Source organism: Glycine max, chromosome 10, assembly GCF_000004515.6.
Source record: "Glycine max cultivar Williams 82 chromosome 10, Glycine_max_v4.0, whole genome shotgun sequence".
Classification (NCBI taxonomy): domain Eukaryota; kingdom Viridiplantae; phylum Streptophyta; class Magnoliopsida; order Fabales; family Fabaceae; genus Glycine; species Glycine max.
The window spans coordinates 2,165,856-2,191,996 of NC_038246.2; the positions used below are offsets into that span (position 1 = coordinate 2,165,856).

Sequence of the window (26,141 nt, forward strand, 5' to 3'; positions counted from 1 at the left end):
TCAAGTAATTTGCTGTGACGTTTTCTATACAAAATCTGGAAAACAATGAGAACCCAAACTCAAGAGGACTACATAAAAATTGTATGCATGCTAGTATGCTACTTAGTATGCTACTGAAACATAAAGAAAAATCATCGAAGGATTCTAAGGTTTATTTTGTTGTATAAACATTAGCATTAACTCCCCAAGAGGACTACATAAAAATTGTATGCATGCTAGTATGCTACTGAAACATAAAGAAAAATCATCGAAGGATTCTAAGGTTTATTTTGTTGTATAAACATTAGCATTAACTCCCCATGTTTCCCCCTCTCAGCAGAATAAAAAGTCAGCAAACTCCGGAATTCAGTTCTGCATCTTTCTCAAAAATATCCCACCCATCATCAAGAAGAGCATTGTGATCAGCTTTGGATTTTTCCTCGTCATGCCCAATCTTGGAAGAAAGGCTTTCAATTGAGGTTGTCCAGCTTGTCTTACGTATTCCAGATGACTCACTATGGTCAGAACCCGCATCAGATGCCAATGTTTTGTGGGAAGAACCTGATGAAGCTAACTTGCAACTAGTCTGGCTTGAGGTGAAGGATTTACTCAACGGAAGATTAGCATCAAATTTCTCTTTTAGAAGCTTAATATCCTGACAAATAACAGAGATTTCCCCTCTGCAAAGTTAAATGAAAAGTAAGCATTAGATTGGAAAGTACAAAAATATCACAACTACAAAACCGTAAATTTCATAATATAGTTACAAAAATATGCATGTTGAGGGAAGAAAGGAAAGAATCTTTAAGTCCTAGTTAGGCTGAAACAACAAATTCAGGAAAATGATGTCAAACAAAATGCCTTCCAGTACAACAAAATGCCTTCCAGTACAACAAAATGACCATATAAAATGAACTTCACCACCATAATCAAGATTAATCTTACATAAAAAAGGATGACAAACATTCCTAATAATCTGAAACCAACAGTAAGTTTCACAAAAGATTTAACAATTAACAGCAAACACAATTGGATTAAGACAATATTAATACCAGAAAAGGCAGAAAAATGCAACTTCATTTTAAACAGAAAACAACTTACTGCAACATATCAACAACCCGCCCACGATCAATTAGGAATTCCTGTAACTGTGGAGATGAAAAGGAGGCAATAATCAAAAAACAACTCTAAATTCAGTTTGCCTCTGAAGTGAATAAATAAGGGTTTACTATTCCTTAAATTTATTTTAAAGTGAATTATGATCTTAAGTTCTTAACCCACTAAAGATTTAGTGGTGGATGGATATACCCTTCTTCACTTTAAAAAAACAAGCTCACATTAAAGGAGCTTTGTCCAAAATATTACTTTAAAAAAAGGTTTAGAAACAAGAGAAACACTACTAACCTTTGAATTCTCTTCTGCCTCCTGCTGTAGTCTTTGTGATTCATGTACTACCATCTCCACCAGTCTCTCCTGTTCAACAAGAGCCTTTCGTGCAGATTCCTCCTTTTCCAGCTTTTGTTGCTCAGCTGCTTTCCTTGATTCTTCTGCTGCAGCTAGTCGTTCTTCAAGAATGTGGCGCATCTGGAATCAGGAGATGAACCAAATAAGTTGCTAGTAATTTTATTCCTTTAACATCAAATTAAGAAATTCAATTGCACAACGAAATAGGCTTCAATGCATAACCAATATTTTAAAATCACATGCTTTCTAACAGAGATGATTCCGATTATTACAATAGTGAGTAAGGTGTTCAAGGTATTCTGAAATGTGGGAATATGTGCAGCAAAGTATTTGATTAAATTTCTAATGACACACTAAATTGTAAAGCACCTCATCAAGAATTGCAAGAGACTTGTCCCTTTCATCAGACAAGCCGAGCAAGCGTGATTGAAGTTCCTTCAGTTCAGTTGCAAGAATTGCTTTTTCCCCATAAACTTCTCCTGCATGCTGTAAGAAAATGTTGAGGATAAATATTTCTTGTTCTTCACATAAAAAATAATAACACCAAAGATTTTTGTAACTTTTAGATTTATAAATTTTGTTAATATATGCAAACCATGTCATTTGCTTCTTTAGCTTGCACCAGCATTGTTTTGTATTCTTCTATCCTGGCCAGAATATTAGACCCTCCAGTAGCAGCTTCCATATTAGCCTGCTCTGCAGCTTTCTCCTGAACTTCCACTTCTCTCATTAAGTTGATAAGAGATTCCATTGATGAAAACAACGTTTTCTGCATCAGTGTCAAAAAATCTTAATGGCAGAAGTATTAATAAGACACACATTGATATCCTATCTACTGTATTGTCTAATCATCGATAATATGTCAAGTCATCATTCAATATAGGAATGATTTTAATGTCACTTTCACAATTTCTCCCACATATGATATATCATTATAAATAACATCCAAATATAAGAATGTAGGACTAATAAATAATAATACCTTGTTGGTTTTTGCCTCATCAATGATTTCCTCAAGCAGATCAATCCTGGATACTTGACTATATTGGCTACCTGCACTCTTTGCACCATTATCATTTTCAACATCACTAGTATTGCCACCAGCAGTAGAAGAACCAGCATCCAATTCTGATTGAAGACTATCTTTAGAATTTAATGTATCGCCTTGAACATGACAAACTTCTTGAGCTTCAGAACTTTCTAACTCAATCAAGTAAGTTTCGCATTCTTCCAATCTGTGACTTGGGGTGACATCATAATCATCAGCTGAAGATATCAAATTTTCACAATCAAAATCCACAGGTTGTCTCTCAAAATTTTCATTATCTTCCTCCTGAATAAAGCCATTTGACATCTCCTGAGCAATCTCGTTCAAGGTTTCCCCAATGAAGTTATCTTCAGCATTCTGAAAAATATCTAGCTCCTTAATATCATCCATTCCAAGAAATTTTTCAGTATCATCTTTTGAATTACAGCCATTTGACAAAGTAGAGGAAGGCCCCACATTTACGTCATCAACACGCTGACAGTGCCTCAACCTATTGCCTTCTTCCTCACTTTCAACTACAGATTGAACAAGTCATGAGAAATATATTAGTAAACAAGTTCAATGCAAACAAGGTACAGTTACATAGAAATGAATGTACATAATAAGCATCTGCACCTTCAACATCTAGTGGGGCTCCATGGTCATTGTGCTGTGGAGGAATTGCAGCAGGTAGTTTTTTGGACATGAACGGGATGACTTCCGCAAGAACTATTCCAGCTGCTAGATCAGCATCCTTTGGGTGTTCAATAGCTACAGCCCTCAGTAGCCTGGGATCAACCTGTTCAGTGCAAAATGATAAGGCACATGCATCATTTAGGATGAGGCATTGATATCAAGTCAGTCACATTCACAGATTAGTCATGGTAGTCAAACTCGAGATTCTACCCCAACTCGGAAAGGGGTCATAGAATCATAAATCATGAAATCATAACTCGAAACATATATTCTACAAGACTTGTAAAATTAAAATAAATATGCATATAAATTCTTATATATATATATATATATCTAACATACATAGTACATAGTAAATTATGATAAAGAAACACTTATATATACCACACATTAAATAAGCTTAAATTCAGACAGTGTTTGCGGCATTCGAGGTGGTTCGTGAGGATGGGACTTGCACCAATGAGAAGTGTGGGCAGAGGAGGAGGCGGTAACTTCATTCTGTTATTAGGCTTCAAGGTAATAATTAGAGTTGAAAACAAAGTAATAGTCAGGTTGTGTACACTGAAAGCAATTGGGCATTTTGGACTTAGGGTTTAAAAGCCCAAAACAGAATAAAAAACAAAAAAGACACCCTGTTTGGCCCAAAATAACATGCTGGCAAACTTGGAAATGCGCTCAACTTCACGATCTTGCGATCCAGCGTGGTAAGTCCAGCAATTCTGCTCTCCGACAAGTTTGCAAAGGGATGCACACGGAAAGGGAGTCCAAGAAAGTCAAATCATACGACTCTATGTCTTGAAACATGATTTTTACTACCATGAGATTAGTACATCTTTATAAATACTCTAGATTTCAGAAAGTTCGATGATTTAGATAATTGTTGGCATCAGTAAACTCATTCATAACATACTTTTTTGCTGATCACGTTATGTGATGCAACCAATTACCAGTCCTTCACACCAAAAACAGAGGAAGTAATAGTTACAATAGAAACAATACCCATTCATCCAAAATATAACTGTTCATGCACATAATGCTCAGCTAGAGAGTCCAATTCATAATCTTTAATTTATTTGACTAATTTATATTTGAATTCCAATCAACTTCACAATTCATAACAATTACACAAAAACACTAGATGGCAGAGCAACCAATAATTATAGTTCAAACAAAATAATAATAGAATAATCTGCAATCACATTTTCGGGGGAAAAAGAAGGAAAGAGTTATACCTGCGGAAATATCTCCTGCAAGTTTCTATAGACAGAATTGAAACCCATGATCAAGATAGACTATCTGCAAAGCACCCAAAATAAAGAGAATTTTTTAATTAGGGTTCATGACTTATGAATAGAATTAGGGTTCATGTTTAGGAAAACGTAAAACGATTAATAAAACCTAAAAGTGATGAAAAATTAGGGTTGATGAATTCATTTAAAAAAACGACAACTGATTGAATATGCAAAATGAAAAGTTCTTTTTTCACTCTCCCCCAAATCGGTTCTCCTTTATTTTGTTAAGCTAAACCCGTTGGCAAACAAAAATCGCTTGCTAATGCTAAAGTGAAAAACCCTGTGACTCACGTAAGAAAGAAAAAATGAAAACCCTCAGAATCAGATACCTTAATTTCTAGCTAAGATGATATGAGAGGGAAGAAATTGGGAAGCGAAAATCGGGAGAGAAACAGAAATAGAGAGGGGGAGAAGGAGAAGAGACGAGTGACCTTGACCAGTGTGAGAAGAGGAACTGAATAAAGGAGCACACGTAAATTACGCTATTTCCTATTCTGTGGAAATATGGAAAGTTACCAAGCTAAGGTATTGGATATTTAATGTGAAATTTCAGTCCAAAATATTTTTGCATGGCCAAAAAATACGGGATCAAATCAAAACACGCTTATTTTATTTTGATTATTTAAAATATGATATAGAGATATTTTATCTTTTTGATTAAAAAACAAAAAGAGAGAGATTCTTTTGTCTTTTATTTAAAATATATTTTATTTTTTATTTAAAGCCTATAGGCTATAATGATATTGAATTTATTTTTATATTATTATTATTATAATAAATCTGAGATTTTGTATTGAATGAATGTGTTTACAAAGTCATTTTTCTTTATATGAAATCATTTTTAAGAAGTTTTTCTTAAATGAAAATGTTTTAAGGAATTATTATCACTTTTATTGAATTATGCATATTATTCTTTGTGGTTTAAGGCGGGATTACTCATGTTCTCAAACCCATTAGGTTAAATATTTATTTGGTTCGTGATACTAAGGAAATTTTTTGCATGAGATCGAACATGAATTATTCCATTAAATAAATTGTTTCTACTATACGAATGCAATCAAAATTTACATCCTTATGTCAACTCTTTGAGATCATATTATTCTATTAGCAAGAGCATTTGATTTTATTCTTTTTAAATACACTCTTACAAGATTTGTTTGAGAATGGAAAAAAGGGATATTTGTCAATTTTTTTATTATAAATTTTGATATATAACAAATCAAATTATTGTTTTCATTAAATTTGAACTATTTTAATCTAATTAGATCTAATAAGGTATTACCCGATCAATAGTGAACTAACATAAACAGATCTAATAATATATTATCTAATTAAAATTCAACTAATTATGTGTTGAAATTCAAATTCAAAATCAAAATTCTCTCAGTTAGGTAGTATATGTGAGTTGTTGGTTCAATCATATTAATAAAAAAAATATTAAAGCAACCCTAATTATATTACAGCAGCGCGTTTATCACAATTGGTGTGGTGTGAGTCGAGTGTGACAGACGGAGACAGTCTCTGAGGATGCCAACAGCAAGGGAAGTTTCTGAACACAGGACGAGACAGTGTCTCCGTCGTCCTCATTCGCGAACATATACATTTTTCCCAGTACGGCGTTGCTTTTTCCATTTTCAGCTGAAATAGCGACTACTAGATGCATTGGGCAGCAAGAAAAAAAGATACATTGGACTCTCAAGCTTTTGAGTGTAACAGGCCCATTCAAGTCCATTTGAGTTTTTTTTTTTTTTTTTTTTTTTCTCGTACAAATGACATTTATCTTTTACTAAAGAAGCCAATTTTGTTATATCCATGATTCGAAGTGAAAACCTCTCTGATTAAGGTATGCTTGGTGGTGCTGGTGGCTGTGCGGCTAGTTGAAGTTGAAGCTTTAAGGTATGTTCTCCAGAAGCAAAAGCCACACCCTCTCCCACCTCAAGGCGAGATCCATATCAAGCCTGAAAGTAGTGTGGCGCAAGGACCCAGAACTCGACCGAGCCATAGAGTTGGACAAGCGATACAAGCAATGCGCCCGCGTCGTCAAAGAAGTCCTCAACGAACCAGGCCAGGTCATCCCTCTCCGCTACCTCGAAAAGCGCCGCGAAAGGATGCGCCTCAAGCTCAAAGCCGAAACCTTTCTCAACCAAAACCCCGGCCTCTTCGACGTCTACTACGACCGCATCAAACCCAAAACCGAACCGGTCCGCTTCCTCCGCCCCACCGACCGCCTCCGCCGATTCCTCCACCAGGAGCGACGCGTTTTCCTCGACAACGAGCCCTTCATCGTGTCCAAGTTGTGTAAACTGTTAATGATGTCGAAGAACAAGGTTGTCAGTGCTGACAAGCTACTTCACGTGAAGAGGGAGTTCGGCTTCCCCAACGATTTCTTGGTTGATTTGGTTCCTAGGTATCCGGAATATTTTAGGTTAACCGGTTCTCCTGGGGAGGGGAAATCGTTTCTGGAGTTGGTTAATTGGAACCCCGAGTTTGCAAAATCTGTAATTGAGGGAAGGGCTGAAGAGGAGAGTGAGCGTTTGGGGATTAGGGTTAGGCCCAGTTTCAATGTGCAGCTTCCACGAGGGTTTGTGTTGAAGAAGGAGATGAGGGAGTGGATTAGGGATTGGATGGAGCTTGATTACGTGTCCCCTTATGAGGATGTGTCTCATTTGGATCAGGCTTCTAGAGAGATGGAGAAGAGGTCCGTTGGAGTGTTCCATGAACTGCTCTCACTTTCCTTGCACAAGAGGATTCCTGTGCCGATTCTCGGAAAGTTTTGCGACGAGTATAGGTTTTCGAATGCGTTTTCCACCACTTTTACTAGGCATTCGGGGATATTCTATCTGTCTTTGAAAGGAGGGATTGAGACGGCGATGTTGAGAGAAGCGTACAGAGGCGATGAGTTGATTGACCGCGATCCTCTGCTCCGGATAAAGGATATGTTTGTTGAGTTGTTGGAGGATGGGTGGCGGCAAAGAGCAGAGCAGTTGAGGTTGAAGCAAGAGAAGGTTAAGGAAGATATGGAGTTATTGGCTACTAAAGTTAGTGAATGAAAATATGGATATGAAGAGCTTTTGATTTGGAGGATTTTTGTGGTATAAAAGCTTGACCATTCCTGGCGAGTACATTCTTTCTCACTTTGTATGATTGTTAGTCTTAAGATGCATGAATTGCTGCAGAAAAATTGAATGGTTTCCTCTTAGGACTCTGTTATTGAAGAATGTTTCAGTAACAAGTTTTTGGCTTAGTAATATGTCTACGGACCATTTTCCCCCCCATGTTTGCATTGTTGAAACCAATTTTAAATATGGAGGGTAGGGAGGGATTGTTGTTCATATAATGTTTCCTTTTACTTGTGATAGTGGTTAACAATTAAGGTAATGTCAAAATGTCAGAATCAGAAATCAAAGTACTGCATTGTATTCTTTGAAATATTTTTTATTTCATCTTGAAAATGTTGGAAGCTGAGTGTTTTTCAATCCATCTTGTTAAAATGCACTTAGTTGTAAACTTGCCGATAGTGCTTGAGCTATTTGACAACCAACTTTATTCAAAAAAATTTGAAATAATGGTATGCATTGTGATGAGTAATATTGATGAATTTGGTAAAGATTCCGAAAGAGAGGGATTCGAACCCATCTTTGAGATGCATGATAAAATATCTAAGTTGGACTTGCTAGAAGGAGGCTGTGAATGAACCTGTGTTTACCCTTATCTAACTCATTGTGCTTTGAAATTTAAGAATTACAGTGCTCCAAATAATGCTTCTGGTATCAGATCAAGCCGGCAGTACATTGTTGGAGGCCACAAAATGCGGAAAATGCTGAATTTCCGCAGGATGTTCCTCTGATAATTCATAGAGGAAGAATACACATTGTATATCTGCTAAGGATGGAAAAAATGAGTTCCATTTTTGGATGATGACCAAATTCTGCTACCAAATTACCTTGAGCAGCAATGAAGTATTTGCTTTTCATGTTTCAAGGAACAGCTGGAAACCTATTAAGGAAAGTGTAAAGAAATTAAATTTGTCATTCTATCATGTATGTTACGCAATGGTAAAGTTATTTTTCCTCGTAGCTTGGAGGTTATAAGTTCAAATTCTAGAAATAGTTTTTTCGATTGCTGGGATAAGGCTTTGGATTGCCCTACTATATGTTACTTAAAGAAAGGTTGTTTCCAACAGTCAACTTCTATTTGAAGGCTCTACAATAACAATTCTTTTGTTAAGGAGGTTGTGTGTATTAAGTATTAACAATTTTTCTTTCAAAAGGAATCAGTTAGAAATCTTCTCGTCTTTCTTTTGCTTTATCTTTGTGAAAGTTATGGTTATCAGATTATGTTGAAGTACTTTGTACTTTAACAGACACACTGGAAGTTGTTGGATGAAGATCTTCGATCATCAACAAGGAGTGTGCTGGTGGAAGCAGAAAATGATGTTCATTAGATGTTTGTTTCTCACATTAAATATCTTCTAATTTATAGGACCTTCTGCTAGAAAAGTCCACCAGTTGGTCTCTCACTCGTTTGTTCTGCATGTTATTAATTTGCGCATTAACAAATACACCCCTTGCCCACACTTCTCACCTTTGTGAGATGAGTTATTCTAAACATTTTTCAGGAACAAGGTTGGTGATTCTAAACCCCCATTTACAATAGTTTGTTGTCACCTACTAAGTCATCACACTAAATGGATGACAAATACTGAAATAGCAACTAATCATGCAGGACCTCCACACATTCTCATTTTATATTATCGCAATTCATCTTATTAACCACCTACTTGGAACAATCTTACGAATCTGCAAGTATTTAAGCAGTTATACTTCCAAGGGGCCATATGAAAATTAACACGCTTTTGGGTTCCTATGTATTAACTGAACTGAAGAGAAAGAAGAGATACAAAATGAAGAGAGTCAAGATTTTCATTTTAATAACTCTAGCTCTGACATTTGTGGCATTTGTGCCAAAGATAGAGAGCCAGATCATGCCACCACTTATTCCTTTTCCACCACCATCTCTTCATCCACTTTGTTTATCCCAACTAGCACTAGTAAGCTATGCTTGTGCAATGTTGCCTCCAACCACAACACTACCACCTTCACCACTCACACCACCACCCTCTCCTTCATCCCCTGGTGATGATGAGGGACACGGGAATGACCAAAGCCAGGGTCACCACCAAACTTCTCAAGAAGAAAACTGTTGCCGGTGGGCTAGGGAAATGGACAACCAATGTGTGTGTGAATTCCTACTTCTATTGCCTCCCTTCCTTACTAGACCTTTGCATCAGTACTCAATCAGCATTGGAGAATCGTGTAATGTCACTTACTCGTGCGGTGGGCCAATATGATTGACAAACTTACGTTTTGATGCCATGAAAGTTTGGTAGTGGAAAAGAATCCAATCTTGTGTTCGGTTTTAAGGTTGAAGTTATGGTTATCGTTTCTGATTCGTTGTGCCATCGGGTGTTAGAAACAAAGTGTGCCGTAGCACTCTAAAAAAAAAGTCGAAAAAGAAAAAAGCGAATTGTAGGCTTGTAGCACGGTGAAAACAGAAAGTATTCATATAATTATATTTACCTGAATTTATATTTAATGTGAATGGAAAAGTTCTAATACATCAGATTCAGTCTTTATAAAGTTGAAATAACTTAGATATATAAGTACTATTATAATATTATGAAAAGTTCCCTTTCTACTTGTAAATCCATTAGAGAAGACAAAATCAAACGCAACTGGTGGAAGAACTTAAGGAACTGTTCTTTCACTCTTTCTTTTATAGCGAGCTAGGTTGGTGTATTTACCTACATTGTTTCGTGAAAACAAATCAGTAAAAGGACAGTAATAATGCAAATAATAACCCTTCCTAATAGTGGAAAGGAAATAACAAAATAAAGTATCGACAACCCTTTTGAAATCCACGTGTCGATCTCTACTTTCAATCTCTCATAAGAGTGGGCATACTATATAGGCCAAACGGCGAGGATAAATTTAGGTTGTGCTTTAAACTAAAGTTTGAGGCTATTGGATAAATCCTTATTTAGAAAGCTTTGTAGCGGCAATCGGCGAAGAGTGACTGAGACAATGCGAATTGCGAAGTGCTTTCAAAATTATATTTATAGGATATCGTGTTTATTCTATTATGATGACAGTGCTCATGGCTAGACGGATACTCGTAACCTAAGTTCGGTGTTCACCTTGATCCATTGTGAGTGGACACTTTCCTCTTTTGTAGTCCTCGGATTAATAACAAAAAAAAGTATGAGTACCACCACACATGGTCTTGGTCGAATCAAAGCCAAACTAGGTGCAAAGGTGAAGTGTAAATTCAAAATATATATTAAGCTTTATTATAAGCATGTAAGATACATGAATGCCGAAGATATGATGAAAGATAATTCAAGGTTCTGACTGTTGGTCTAACAATAAGGGTATTCGGGAATCGAGATATAGCATACGTGGTGTTGGAGTTTTTCACTATGGCCGGAGACCTCTTTTCTTATCCAGTTATCCTCTGCCCGAGTGATGAACATATAGTTATTTGAAAAAAACAATGCAAATTGCTTGTATACTTGTATAGTTTTGATACTATAAGATAAGTGCAATACTAATTATAAAGTAATGGTGATGGTTTTGTTGATATGGTATTGGTGGCTTTGAGGTAGTCGTGCCAACAAACAAGGAGATAGTGATAGAATGAGTAAGCATATTTTTTGAGTGATGATAATTGTATCAAGTTGTGAGACAAAAAAAAAAGGGTAAAATTGAGAAGAAAAAGTGAATATATTTTTATTTTTTTAATAAGATGATTAAACTTTAGGAGTGATAATTTGTTAAGACCCCAAATAGTGCGACACCTACTTGGTAGCTGTCTGGAGATAAATAATAAAAAAAAATTAATTAAATTTTTCATACTTGAAAAATAAGTTTCCTTTGGTTAATATTTGTTTTTTAATTAAATACCTAAAAAAAATTTTAATGTAATACTTGTGATTAGTCTCCTTTTATTTAAATGATAACGTTACACTGTTATGTCATCAAGCCTTATTATTATATATAGGCAGAGGTGACCATGTCATTATTTATTATTTTTTTAAAAAAATTATATTATTATATACATTAATAAAATTAAAAAAAAAACTTGATTGATCTTTGGAAAATGTGATCAAATATGTTTATTAAATAATGGGAAAATTATGTATCTTAAGAAAAAAAAGTAAATAAGAGATTTTTTCATTGTCAATAATGATTCTATTTTATTACTTCCTTCATCCCAATATAATTATCATTGTTTTACACCGATCAAGAAAAATAATAAATAAATAAATGACAATAATAATTTTATAAAATTAATTTTGTATATATCATCATTAATTTATTTATAATTTTTTTTATATATCATTATTATAAGAAATATAGATGAAAAAAGTAATTAATATTATATTGAAAACTAAAATGATAATTATATTTTAGGATAATTTTTTTCTCTTATACGATAATTATAATTTGAGAGAATATGCATAAATTTGAGAGAGTATGCGAAAATGTTTAAAATTCTCACTCTTAAATTATAAGAGAATTGGTTAATTATACATATAATTTGTTTTTGAATTTAGTTTCTTTTTAAGTCTATAAGCTTTTTTCTCAAAAAAAAAAAAGTCTATAAGCTTTTTAAGTCTATAGGCTTTTTTTTAATTCAAGATATCTCTTGACAGTAAATCAGTGACTAATATATTTTCAAGTATTGAAATTTGTTAAAAAGTATCTCTCTTAACTAATAATGTTCTTTTACACACACAAGTTTGAGAAATGAACTCGATCGCATATTTAAGGAGCAAAATATTGACAAGAGGCATATCAAATGCTTTGAAATATGCATCATCGATCGCAGTAATATAGTTAAAGATACATATCATTAAATACTGTATATAATATATTTTGGGACAGTATTTTCATTCAATATTCATTTGCAAAACTAATATATGGTTTTGGAATGGTAGTCAGTGGGACAACTGCTTTGACCAAAAGCTGAGCTAAAGACGCATGAGAGAATCCAACCCAACGGGGAAAGAAAAGACAATATCTTAGACGAACAACATAAAGGCGTTTATGCATTGTTGGAAAAGATGAACTGTCTGGACCATTTTCGCTTGGAAAAGAAAATCATATCATGGTCCTTTTGTTCCATTAAAGCTAACAGAAATCATATCTCATATCTCATCACACATGCACATTTATATATATTAGGTTGGACTAATTCATGATGTTCTCTTAAAAAATCGAAAAAACAGTTTGATAATCTCAAACTTTGAACCAAACACTTCCGTTTAATTGAAAAATAAATATTTAAATTTTATCCATATTCATGGTGTTATTTGCAGGAAGGGGCACACATGACATGTGTGATAAATGGTACGGAATGAAAGAGAAGAGCGGCGATTCGTGTGATTTGAAGGACACTGAAATCCAAGATGCTAGGCAACTGTACGGACGCGATATGATTGGAGAAGAAGCACTTTTTAATGGAATCTATTCAAGGGTGTGCACCATTCTTCGTTCTTAACAGTGCATAGATGAAATTGCATTAGAAATCTCGAATAATTCGTATGCGTCTTGCTTACCAAAGCCAGGGACGGTCGAATCATTTTTTTCTAACCTTTTTTCTAATAGGGGAGGACAAATTAAATAATAATAATTCCATCAGAAGATTTAAGAATGTTTTCGTTTGATTGCAGATGTATTTTCGGGAATATAAATTTAAAAATATACTACTTTTTATTTTCTTACAATTTTTGAAAAAATATTTTTAAATATTGTTGATTTTTGGGAAAGAGATAATATCAAGTTTCACTTTATTTTTATTCTCATGCATGATGAAAATGAGAAAGTGATATTTTATTGATAATGTATTTTTTAAGTTTTAACACACTTATAACTTTTATTTGAATAAATATTAAAATCTAACTAATCAAATGTGTTTTTCAATTTACTCACAAACAATATTCCTAATTATAGTACTCTTGAGAATGAAATTCTTAAAATGTAAAATAAATTATACCTTGAAATAAACACTACACAAATTCTTAAGAATTTAATGATTATAAATTGATAACCTAAAATAATTTTAAGCAATTATATAATCATAAATTATCATAATATCAGTATAAAATTATTTTACACTTTTAGTGTATAACTTATTTTTTTTAAAATTTTATATCTTTTTCAATGAATAAAATTACTTATTTGTTTGGTAAAAGGACATTTAATAACCCTCATTTAGTTTTGATAAACATATAAAGGGAAAAAATTAGTTAGTTGATGGTATATATGTATGCTTTCTGTGACTAAAAAAACCTAACGTGAGTGTACATGTGAGGGAGAGAGAATGCATCTGTAGTAAGCTCTTTATGCGACTTAATTCGGAATTATCATATCTTAATGTAGGAGATTGTTTATTGGCTTACTAAACTTTAAAATATATTTTGTTAAGAGACAAGTGAATTCGACTGTCCCATTGCCTAGTTAGAGTGACTGAATTTCAAGTTAGTTCTTGTTACTATGACGAGGCTCCTTCTTGTATTGTCAATCGTATTTTGAATGAAATAATATGAATTCGTTTTCATGAAAAAGAAAAAAAAAAAGAGAGGAATCTAAACCTCTCCAAATCGACCAACATATTGATCATATATATACACACTTTTGAAAATAAGAAAATTGAGGGAGAAACCAAAGACCTATTCTCACTTCCCTTGCATCCGTAAGAGTTATTTTCCCCGGTTTTTAACCTCACCTAAATCGTTAAAATATTCAACGTGAACAAAGTCAAAGGTTAACAAAAACTCATTATATAACATGTCAAAAATAGAGTTACACACACACTCCCATAAAAATTGAAGGAGACCAGATGTTTGACTTGTACTAGTATCAATTAGTAGCAGACAACTTACTTTCATAAAACTTTTCATCCGCAGTGATTACAAGTCCTTCCCCACCAAAACGACACCTAAAAAACTAGCTAGCCACGTTGCCGCAGCCAGAACAGTCTCTGATGAAGTAGCTGGTTTCACTCGAAGCCCAGAACCAGAAACAACGTTAGTAGCATTATTTTTGGAGTTACTATTATAGAGAAAGCGAGCAACGATCATAGCACTAGGCTCTGCCACCAGCTTCTTCCACGCCTCGTTCGCTTCTTCACCACGCCTCCGAAACACGGGCGTGGCATCCAATCGATGAATCTCCCATCTCTTAACGTTCCTCAGCCTACGAATCTTCCCCAACTGTTTCATGGCTAGCTTGCACGTGTTCAGTTTCATTTCCTTAACCGCTTCTTCCAACAACCTCGTCCTCGTTTCCTCGTCAACAACCTCTTCTTCCCTCCGAAAATACTCGTCGAACTCTGGCACCCCAATTGCCCTTCTTACCCCTCGCGAGTAATCCCCGTTGGGACTATAAAACGGTCTCAGCTCATCCACCATTCCGTTATACAACATGTCGTCGACACGCTCCGCCACGTAGGATTGCAGATCTGGCATTGCCACGTCAACCCAGAGACACAGAAAATCGAACCGCGAGCGACACTTGTAATCATCGTCATCGATCAGGGCCTCGAGATACGAGTTGGAGCCTCCAACGATGATTGGAAGGCGTTCGCTTCTCGTGATCGAGGCAATAATTTCTGATGACGTGTCACAGAAATCGTTGGCGCTGAAATCCATGTTGGGGTTTATTATTCCTAGTAAGTGGTGCGGAACACCGCGTTGGTCTTCCTTGGAGATTTTGTTTGTAACTATGTCGAGGCCTTCGTAGACTTGGATTTTGTCGGAGTTTATGATTTCTGATGGAAAACATGTGGCTAGGTCAATGGATAGCCTTGACTTCCCTGCTCCAGTGGCTCCCATTACAACCACTATTTTCTCTTTCTCAATTTGCCTCATGTTCAGTTTTTTCCCACTACAAGGTACGTTTATTATGGATTGTGTTAGTCTGCACATAAACATTGAGATGGTCATAATGACCTAAAAAAACACCAAGACTAAGAAAAATTAGAATCAAGTGGTGTGGTGGGATTTCTTTTTTTTGACACAAAAAGTGGAGCTAGCTAAGGTCAATTGAGAAGGGTTTGTTGAATGAAGCTCGCACACAAGAAGTGGAGTAGTAAATTGAGAATGAGAGAGGTGTGAGTGTGGAGTATATATATATATAGCGTAGACAAAATGGGAAGAGGTCAAAACTGTCACTCTTATTTGCTGCTCTGTTCGTGAATATAAATTATTGATTGTGAACTTGGTGTCGTCAAATATTTTGCCAATATTTTTATATAAACTTTATGCCATATAGAAAAATGTTAATGGTCCACTGAAAGGCTCAACGAAAGCTCTTGAAAGCCATCTTGTTTCTGAAAATCAGTGGGCACGGTAGTTCTATCTTTAGTGGGTTATATGGCAAGGAGCGGCAAATTGCATAAAGAATATATGTATGATAAGGTCTTTCTTATTATTCCCTAATTTTTGTTTGTTTTGGATTTTGTCTATACATGTGTTTGTGGTGTTTTCTGCTAAGAGGGTAGCTAGCGTTTAGTGGTTGGAGCAGCTTTTCCACTTATCTTGTCTCACATAATAGGGTTAAATATTCTCTTACTTTACAATAAAGAGAAAAATATTTAAATTTGCACCCAAATTTTGTTTTAGACATCTTTAAATTAGTCTCATATTTTCATGGGCACAAAACATCATAAGATTAAAATAAAGTTCTTTTTACAAGTGAATTTAATTATATACAACTCTAGGTTGATTATCTTTTTTTTTTTTTTTTTGCAAGGTTGACTATATTCTTAATTATGCGAATTTGGATTAGTTTCTTTTGATGAAATAATTTTTTTTATCAGATTTTTAAGATAATATCCTATAAAAATTATTTTTTTAAAAAAATATGTAGCTAAAAATGGACTATTTGTTTGTAATAAAAACATATGTTATGTATTCATACAAATAATATCTGGCCCAATTTGACTTAGCATGTATTTTATGTAGAGCATTTATAATATATGATTTTTATCTTAAATTTATAAGCCTTGCAACGCTAAATATATAGATTTAAAAAGTCTATAAAAAAATCAACATTAAGGTTGTTGAAGTAAATGTTTAATTTTTTCTTTTCAAATTTCTACTAGCTCTTAGCCTAAAAACCTTTCTTATTGATAAAAAAAATTAAGCAAATTGATTATATAAGAAACTATGTTTGTATAAAAAAAATATCTTGTCAAATGCTTCCGTGCATGATAGTTTTTGTTAAGCAACACATCTCATATTTAAAGAACTAGCATGAGCAGCTATGTCGTAGATGCTCTTAATTAATAAATCAAAGAGTAAGATAAAAAAGGTTCGAGTTTCATTCATGTTGGATGCGATAACCTTTTCTGCATTCAAACATTCGTGTAAAAAAATGCATTTTAAAAATGTTAAGGTGTGTAAGAATTCAACTAGAGATATGGTCACAAGGTTTAAAATATATATATAAAAATCAATATTAAAAAAGTATACTTATTCGCTTCAACTTTGTTTACTTTGTGAATATTCCTTTTTTGCTAGCCCTATATACAAATAACTAGGCTAACTATACTTAGTACCAATGTTCGCTTAACTTGTAAATCAAATAGTACGACCCAAAAATACTATGAGTTTAATACTCATTCATGTTGGACGGGACAACCTTTTCTCCCTTTTCAAACGTTTGTGTTGGAATCAATATTTTAAAATGCCATTGTGCGTGAGAATTTAAGTAAAGAATACAAGATTCAAAATGTATAAAAAATTTCAATGATAAAAAAAATGTATTATTCACTTCAACTTTAATTTGTTTTCTTTGTGAATATTCCTGTTTGGCTCCTCCCCCTAATTAGCCTGCTTAAAATTTCAGTATTAGATAAGTAGAGAGCTACTGTGCTAGTAACATGATATATTTCTTCTAATATACTCTTTTTTTTTTTTGTTAAAACGAATAGGAAATAAAAAAATTATGGATGGAGTTCTTTAAATAAAAAGTAAAACTCTTAATTACTTTAATTTAAGAGTTTTACTTTTTAACTAAAATTTCCTTTAAAAAAATCAATAATAAAACTCACAAAATTATAAGTTTTTATAATAAATTTCTTCTATAATATAATGTATTTAAAAAGATGTCTTGCATAATCTCTAAGTAATTTTTTATAAATAATTTGCTTAATATTTATATATGTGTATGTATGTACAAACTATTCTCATAATTTTGTATAAGACTTAAATATATTTTGTCCCTCAAATTAGGTCATTTTTTGTTTTTTTATGGTCACTCAAATTTATTGATTTTTTAGTCCTTAATTTTGAAAAAAAAAACTCTTTTTAGTTCTTTCAATAAAAAAATACAAAAAATTATGCATTCAAATTCTCAAAAATCAATCACGATCGAGGAACTAGAAGGAACGTTTATTAAAATTGAGAACTAGAAAATCAAATTTAAATTTGAAGAATAAAAAACAACAGTGATTAATTGCATAACGTATCTATTTGTTAGTTTGAGTTTAAATTTTTAAGTGAAAAAAATAAAATTTTAAGTTTGAATCTTATGATTGGATAAAAATTATCATTAGAAAAGAAAACTTCACGAAATATAAATAACAGGTTACATTACATCAATTATTTATTAACAAAATTAATAAATATTTCACACGTGAAAAAAGGGATTATTGGTGAGAGGATCAAAGTTAAAATGGGTAATTTATTTATAATTTAAACAAAAAGAAACAAAAAAAAGTTAGCTAGATTTTTCAAAATTATCTGAGGCAATTTGGATATAGAAACTCAAACACTAAAAATGTCCTCCGTCATTCATACGCACGTGTTTCTCATAGTGACCAACAAATTGATTAGTGCCCCATATTTATATTGCAATCTTCCATGCATAAGCATAGAATTGATCACGATGTGAAATCGAACCACCTAAGCAAACTGCATTTGTTCCGATGAAATTGTAAGGAAAGTACTGGTTACTTTCAAGGATTGAGAGTGACTATGTTCTTAATTTTATGCATGACAACGAAAGTTGGCCATGGCAATATGGCTTGAGATTCGCACACGATAATTGAATGGATCCTTCAATTTCAATGAAGCGTCATTTTCCCCGCCAAACACTATTTTATTCTCCAAAAATTCAACTTCCATTTCAATGGGCACTTCAATTTTGCTAGGCCAACCGACCTATATAATTTGTGAATTAATGATCACATAAATCCACTTATTTTGTCCTACACAAATACAATGATAGAGTGATCTCCAACACAATCGAATCTACAAAATTTTGACAACATAGCTTGAGATTCTGGCAACAATTGTGCAGGAGATCGTTTTGCTAATTTATAAGACTCGGTTAAAAAAGGTACTTTCCCCTATCCAATAATGGATTCCTGTTCCCTTACGCCCAAGTGGGTTTAAGGTCAAATTATATGTACAGATTATTAGTTTGTCTCAAATATTAATATTTACAAAAATTAAACAATAATCAGGAGAAAGTATTTGGGTATATAAAAAATAATATTCTAAATACTCCGAACCAATATTATTCTCACAATATATAATAATGAAAACACTTCATAACAAAAACAATATTTAAAAGCAACTGATATTCTCAAACAAAACTAGAATACGGGTTCAAATGAAACTCCAAAATTTCTACTAATTTCAGGAAATGAGTTAGTTCTTCCACTGAGTGTGGTTTAGCTTCTTATGGACGTACCTTTGATGTATGTTGTTGATGTTCTTCCCTATTAGTGCGGTACATTATTATTAGAATAGTACATATTCCATCCTCAAATTGTCAATATTGAATGTAAGTATATATTCATTGACATTGTCTTCAATAGTAAATAAATATATAAATAATTTAATTATAAAAATTACTGTAGACGTATTAATAGTATTAAATATTATATTTTTTCAATAATTTTATTTTTTATTTTTGACGGTTAAAAAATAAAATACAAAACTTTTACTAAATATTACGTAGAGTGTATTTAAAATATTAAATACTATAACTTTAAATAAAACATTCTACTTTTGATTACTTAATTGTTATTGTCGCAAGGGCAATAATTACTAAAACTACTTTTATTGTTAGATTAATTTCATGTGAAGTTTATTTAAAAAAATGTAGAGTTAATTCTTAATAATTAGTTACAAATTTATAAAATCAGGTGATAAATTGTTAAAAACCCAAAATCAAAAGGAAATTTGATACAAGTCACTCTTCCATTTATTCTCAAGCGTTTAATTTCACATGCTTTGGATATTTCAACACACCATTAATAACAATTGTTGACAAGTGACAAGACATACAAATTGAAAATAATGTATATGAATTACATATAAAAAAATGTATTGAAAGATAAAAAATAAATTTAATATAAATAATAAGATTAATATTAATTATATTTTTTTTAACTTTTATAATTATCTTAAATGAAATTTAAAATGCAATGGTGAGAGTAAAAACAAATTTCTTCCAAAGTAAAAAATAATTTAAAATAAAATATTTTTTTTAAAGTGACCATCATTTAAAAATAGAGGGACTGAGGAAATAAAAAGTATACCACTTCCCACTTCAAAATAGTTAATGAACGTATGTTCTATCATTGTGCAAGTGAAAGTACTTGACGATTTAGTTGCTGTGTAAAACCTTAAATGATGGTTATTTTAAAATGATATGAAATACATGTTCTTTTTTTAGGGATTTGCTGCCCTAATGCATGTTTGGTTTAATTTATGAGTTTAATTGGTATTCTGTAAAGATTTTTTACACCTTGAATCAATAAAAGTGACTTCGTGGTTCGGGAGAGAGACATAAGGGTTAGCGATAAAGAAGTCATTGTTAGAATCTGTCTATTAACATAACATACTAATTATTAATATTTATCTTTTAAAAAAATGAACAATTCATCATAAATTTTATCATCTTAGTCTTTATCTTAATTATCTTAAAAGCCACCCCAGAATATCAATTATAATCGGTTAATAGTATTTTAACTTATTTTGAGAAAAAAACTCTTATTTTTAACAATTTTTAAGAAAATTTTCAAAAGATAAACACATAGGTATAAGAAATAATCATTTCCTATCAATCACTAAAGTTTTATCATTAGACATAATTATTATAAACACAAATATCCACGGGTACTATTTATAGACAATCATTTTGCTCACAAATTATCATAAAAAGTAAAGAGTATTATTATTAATTAATAATAGTAATAAAACAAAAACAACATTTCACAAGGTTTTGACATATTCTATAATCTTTCAAGTTTGACTGAATTGATCATTTAGTGGACCAAGCTGCTGACAGTCATTGCCACTTAGGAACCAATTTGAGGTGTGTTGTAAAAAGGTGACCAAATGATACAAGTATATTGGTATATTATTTACATATCTTGTTTTTATACTATCATCTACTGTATATAATACCATTGTTAACTTTTTGTAATAATTATTTTAAAAATCATCCATAACCCATCTCTATTCACTTGTTTCGGTATGCAGACGTATAAGTTCAATCCGCGAACATAGGCAGCACCTAGTCAATCAAATTACACTAAATTGAAGGGTAAGCAACAGTGTCTTTACTGCTTGAAATTGTTACACTTGGTGACTTAAAATAGATTTATGCGGGACATGAAAGCAGTTGCCTCCAATCATTAAACATAGTAGGGCTTTTCAATCAATAATCATACTATTATACTAAGCTAATGGGATTGAGTAATTAGCAGAGATTTTGATAGTTTGGAATAAGTCATAAATGTTATTGCTGTAACGCCAAAAACATAAATAATAACCATATTACTGCCACTGTCTAGAAATGATCCATAACGAAGAATTTCAAATAAATAAAAGAAAGCTTTTGTCAGACAAGTGCACTCCCACCAAACATTTGCACAGCCTCATTCAACTCATCAACCAAATCCATAGGCAGCAGGAAAAGATCCTTACTTTCTTGTAGCTGAACAGATGCTGCTGAATCATCTTCAAGTAGTTTCCCCATTATCTCCTCAAGGGGTTCATTCAGCATCTTTTGGTTGATATATATAATGGCCGTAACCCGGCAATATAAGGCCATGCACTCAATGATTTGACACTGTAATGTGGGGAACTATTTGCTTGCAGCACTTCATGAATTCATAGTGGTTCTGTGTATCTACTGAAATTAAGTATAAATGTGTGTACCTAACGAAAAAATAGTGGTATAGCAGTTGAGTCCTCTTGCAATAATCTGCTTCCACTTTGTTCCTGGAAGGAACAATTTCTTTAGTTATGGCAGATCCTCATCTTATCCTTGTAATAATTCATGGTCATAACATTTTGAAATTTTGTAACGCTCATCAGTTTTGAAAGCCATTTTGAATGGTTGTTAATGGATGATAATGGCCAATAAAGAATTGTAACAGCCAATAATGAGTGGTAATGGCTGATAAATGCATTCTTGATGGTAGAATGCCTATATAAGCACATGAATTTGGTCCCTGAGCTCATCCCTTCGAATTCAGTCTTATACACCATCTAGAGAGTGGAAGAGAGAGAGCTTGGAAGAACTAAAACAAGAAACTCTTCATAGCAATGGCTGGAGGTATGTTTTGATCTGTAATTTCCGCATTTTATTAATAACCTGTGTTTCTTTGTAGTTTGTAATATCACAGGTTAAAAGAGATTTGTTCTAACATTTGGTATCAGAGCAAGAATTGCCTCTGCCTTGTCCATTTTCGTTTTTCGGTATTTTCCGATTTGATTTTGTTTATGGTATGAAGGGCCTTGTTTCTTAAAAAATAAAATTAGAAATATGTATTTCGTTTGATTTCCTTAATTTTGGCTTTTGAATCGTGAAAAATGGTGTCCGAATGAATGAAAAACAAACGGGTCTGCGTATGGGTCGGGTTTGACCCGCTAAAGGTTGAAGATGATGAACAGTGTTTTAAAAAAAAAAAAAATACAAAAACTCCTACGTTTTGTGCTAGCTGGGTATCGAACCCTTGACTCCGAGAACACTAATGTATGTGCAGACCACTAAACCAATAAGGCTTTTCTGATATGTTGTCGTTTTTAATACGTTATATACACATTGTGCTTTACAGTTTTTTGAATTTTGATTTAATTTATGCATGAATATATTCTAGAACATTTTATTCTATGCATATATATATGAAATCAAATGCATAATATTATATTTCAATTATAAAATTATATGAGAATCTTATTCATAATTATATTGTATCTTGATTTTGAAATGCAAAATACTATTTATTCTCATATAATAAATTTTTATGTCTAAGTGATCTTTATGATTTTGATTAATTATGGATTAGCCACAGCATCTATATTTGATTAAAATTATATATTAAGTTGGTTAAAGATCATATAAGGAATTAGACATAATATTGTAATTAATTATACTTATATAATGAATTTTATCTCACAAGAATTTTTATTATATCTGTATAATTAATTGGGATAAAATGACGTATTATTTTTCATGATTTACCCACAGGCATCATGATGTATGGATAATTTGTCGATTTTATCATAAAGTAAAAATTTATGATAGAAATTAAATTATTTTCATATTGTACCCGTAAAGCATGAATATTAAGCAAATAATTTGATTATTCTATCATAAGGTTTAATTGTTTCTTATTGAATTAAAAATTTAGCCCACAGGCAATTTTTATGTCACAAGATTCAATTTTATGGTATGTTTACATTGGTAAAAGATACAATTAAGATTAGTATGCCTCAAATTTTGACATAAGCCTTTGAATTTTGCAGCTTCTCAAACTATTAATTTTTCTGATATTCAATGTGATGTTCCCGAACTCAAAGGAGATAACTATAAGATATGGAAGGAGAGAATTCTTTTACAATTGGGGTGGATGGACATAGATTATGCTATAAGGAAAGACGAACCACCTGCAATCACAAATGAAAGTAGCCCAGCTGACGTTGCGCTATATGAGCGGTGGGAACGATCCAACCGGCTCAGCGTGATGTTCATTAAGACTAAAATCTCGGCTGGGATACGTGGTTCTGTTGACCAGCATGAAAAGGTCCGAGACTTGCTTAAGGCCATTGATGACCAGTTCATCACTTCAGATAAGACTTTAGCAAGCACCTTGATCATGAAATTTTCTTCTCTTCGGCTCACCAGTGTGAAAGGTGTGCGTGAGTACATCATGAAAATGCGAGATATTTTAGCTCAACTTAAGAAACTAGAGGTTGATATGTCTGAGTCCTTCCTAGTGCATTTCATTTTGAACACCCTTCCGCATGAATATGGGCCATTTAAGATTTCCTACAACACACATAAAGATAAATGGTCTATCAATGAATTAATGACCATGTGTGTTCAGGAAGAAGAAAGGCTTGTAATGGAGATGGGTGAGAGTGCACTACTGACTACTGCTTATGGGAAGAACAAAGCAATTAAGTCTCAAGCTTATCAGAAGGGGAATGGTAAAATACCACCTCAAGCTGATATTAAGAAGGTGGCAAAGTGTTTCTTTTGCAAGAAGAAGGGACACATGAAAAAGAATTGCCCCGGATTCCAGAAATGGCTTGGGAAGAAAGGTAAATCAATCTCATTAGTATGTTATGAATCTAATATGGTTAGTGTTAATATTAACACCTGGTGGATTGATTCTGGATCTACTATTCATATTGCAAATTCTTTACAGGGTATGCAAAACCTAAGGAAACCAGTGGGAAGTGAGCAAAGCATTTTATCAGGCAATAAGCTAGGCTCACATGTGGAGGCCATTGGAACTTGCATTTTGACTTTAAGTAGTGGCTTTATTTTAAAATTAGAAAGGACTTTTTATGTACCAAGTTTTTCCCGAAACTTGATTTCTATTTCAAGGCTTGTACCGTTTGGATATTCCTTTAATTTCAAAGACACATCATTTGAGTTATTTTATAATTTTGAATGTGTTGGGAATGGTATATTGTCTGATGGTCTTTATCTTCTTGGTTTACAAAATAATGCCACTTATAGTTCTATGCATGTTCAAACTGGTATTAAAAGGTGTAATATTAATGAGAATTCCTCTATGTTATGGCACCGGAGATTAGGACATATCTCCATTGAGAGGATTAAAAGGTTAGTGAAAGATGGGGTACTCAATACTCTAGATTTTGCTGACTTTAAGACTTGTATGGACTGCATTAAGGGTAAGCAGACCAACATGTCTAAGAAAGGTGCTAATAGGAGTTCAAGCATATTAGAAATAATTCATACTGATATTTGTTGTCCAGATATGGATGCACATGGTCAGAAATATTTTATCACCTTTATAGATGATTATTCACGATATATGAATGTTTATTTGCTTCATAACAAATACGAAGCATTGGATGCCTTCAAAGTCTTTAAGGCTGAAGTTGAGAACCAATGTGGCAAGCAAATAAAAATAGTGAGATCAGATAGAGGTGGAGAATACTATGGCAGGTATACTGAGAATGGACAAGCACCTGGTCCCTTTGCAAAGTTCCTTCAAGAACATGGGATTGTTGCCCAATACACTATGCCTGGTTCTCCGAATCAGAATGGTGTGGCAGAAAGAAGGAACCGAACATTATTGGACATGGTGCGGAGTATGCTTAGCAACTCCAATCTTCCTAAATCCTTGTGGGCTGAAGCACTAAAGACGGCAGCGTATATATTAAATCGTGTTCCAACCAAGGCTGTCCCAAAGACACCTTTTGAGTTATTTAAAGGTTGGAAACCGAGTTTGAAACATATGCGCGTTTGGGGTTGTCCGTCTGAGGTGAGAATATATAACCCACAAGAGAAGAAACTTGACCCGAGGACCATTAGTGGGTATTTCATTGGATATGCCGAAAGGTCTAAAGGTTATAGGTTTTATTGTCCACATCATATTACTAGGATTGTGGAATCAAGAAATGCCAAATTTATTGAAAATGATTTGATCAGTGGGAGTGATCAATTGAGGGACTTAGGTTCTAAAATTGATTATATAGAATCTCAACCTTCCACGTCAAATGAAAGATTGGTTGTAATTCATACCCCTCAAGTTCAAAGGGATGATGAACAACACATGATTGGCATTCCACAAACTGTTGTTGATAATCCAGTAGATCAAGTTGATCATCAAATTCATGAAAATGATGAACAACCAGTTGAACAACATGATCCCCAAGAAAATGTTGATGCAACATTAAGGAGGTCTACTAGAGTAAGAAAATCAGCTATTCCTAGTGATTATATTGTATATTTGCAAGAATCTGACTATAATATTGGAGCTGAAAATGATCCTGAAACTTTTGATCAAGCCATGAGTTGTAAAGAGTCAAATTTATGGTATGATGCCATGAAGGATGAGATGAGTTCCATGCAGAGTAACAAAGTTTGGAACCTTGTAGAGTTGCCTAATGGGGCGAAGGCCATTGGATGTAAATGGGTCTTTAAGACCAAAAAGGATTCATTAGGCAACATTGAGAGATACAAGGCAAGACTTGTTGCTAAGGGATTTACTCAAAAGGAAGGAATAGATTATAAAGAGACTTTTTCTCCAGTATCTAAGAAAGATTCTCTTCGTATAATCTTGGCATTAGTTGCTCATTTTGACCTTGAGTTGCAACAAATGGATGTGAAAAC

The 26,141-nt window shown here is 33.1% G+C and overlaps 3 protein-coding genes across 4 annotated transcripts; 1 reads left to right on the forward strand and 2 right to left on the reverse strand.

Annotated features, from left to right (window-relative positions):
• Positions 1–4,981, reverse strand: LOC100820331 (stress response protein NST1). 2 transcript variants are annotated; one of them, XM_006588560.4, is made up of 9 exons: positions 4,890–4,981; positions 4,399–4,462; positions 3,107–3,269; positions 2,426–3,006; positions 2,039–2,212; positions 1,813–1,929; positions 1,384–1,563; positions 1,081–1,127; positions 1–659 (listed from the first exon to the last, which is right to left on the reverse strand). In XM_006588560.4, exons 2-9 carry the CDS (start codon positions 4,444–4,446, stop codon positions 329–331), a joined length of 1,641 nt encoding a protein of 546 aa, XP_006588623.1. In that variant the 5' UTR covers positions 4,447–4,462; positions 4,890–4,981; the 3' UTR covers positions 1–328. The 2 variants fall into 2 exon arrangements, with proteins under 2 accessions (XP_006588623.1, XP_003536443.1); XM_003536395.5 differs by having other exon boundaries at positions 4,788–4,964.
• A 909-nt stretch (positions 4,982–5,890) lies between these two features.
• Positions 5,891–8,685, forward strand: LOC100778092 (protein WHAT'S THIS FACTOR 1 homolog, chloroplastic). The gene has a single exon (XM_003536401.5). It carries the CDS (start codon positions 6,357–6,359, stop codon positions 7,506–7,508), a length of 1,152 nt encoding a protein of 383 aa, XP_003536449.1. The 5' UTR covers positions 5,891–6,356; the 3' UTR covers positions 7,509–8,685.
• Positions 8,686–14,098: 5,413 nt separating this feature from the next.
• LOC100803964 (adenylate isopentenyltransferase 3, chloroplastic) lies at positions 14,099–15,783 on the reverse strand. Its single transcript, XM_003536854.5, has one exon. The coding sequence runs from the start codon at positions 15,464–15,466 to the stop codon at positions 14,432–14,434; it is 1,035 nt and encodes a 344-aa protein (XP_003536902.1). The 5' UTR covers positions 15,467–15,783; the 3' UTR covers positions 14,099–14,431.
• Between the last annotated feature and the right edge of the window lie 10,358 nt (positions 15,784–26,141).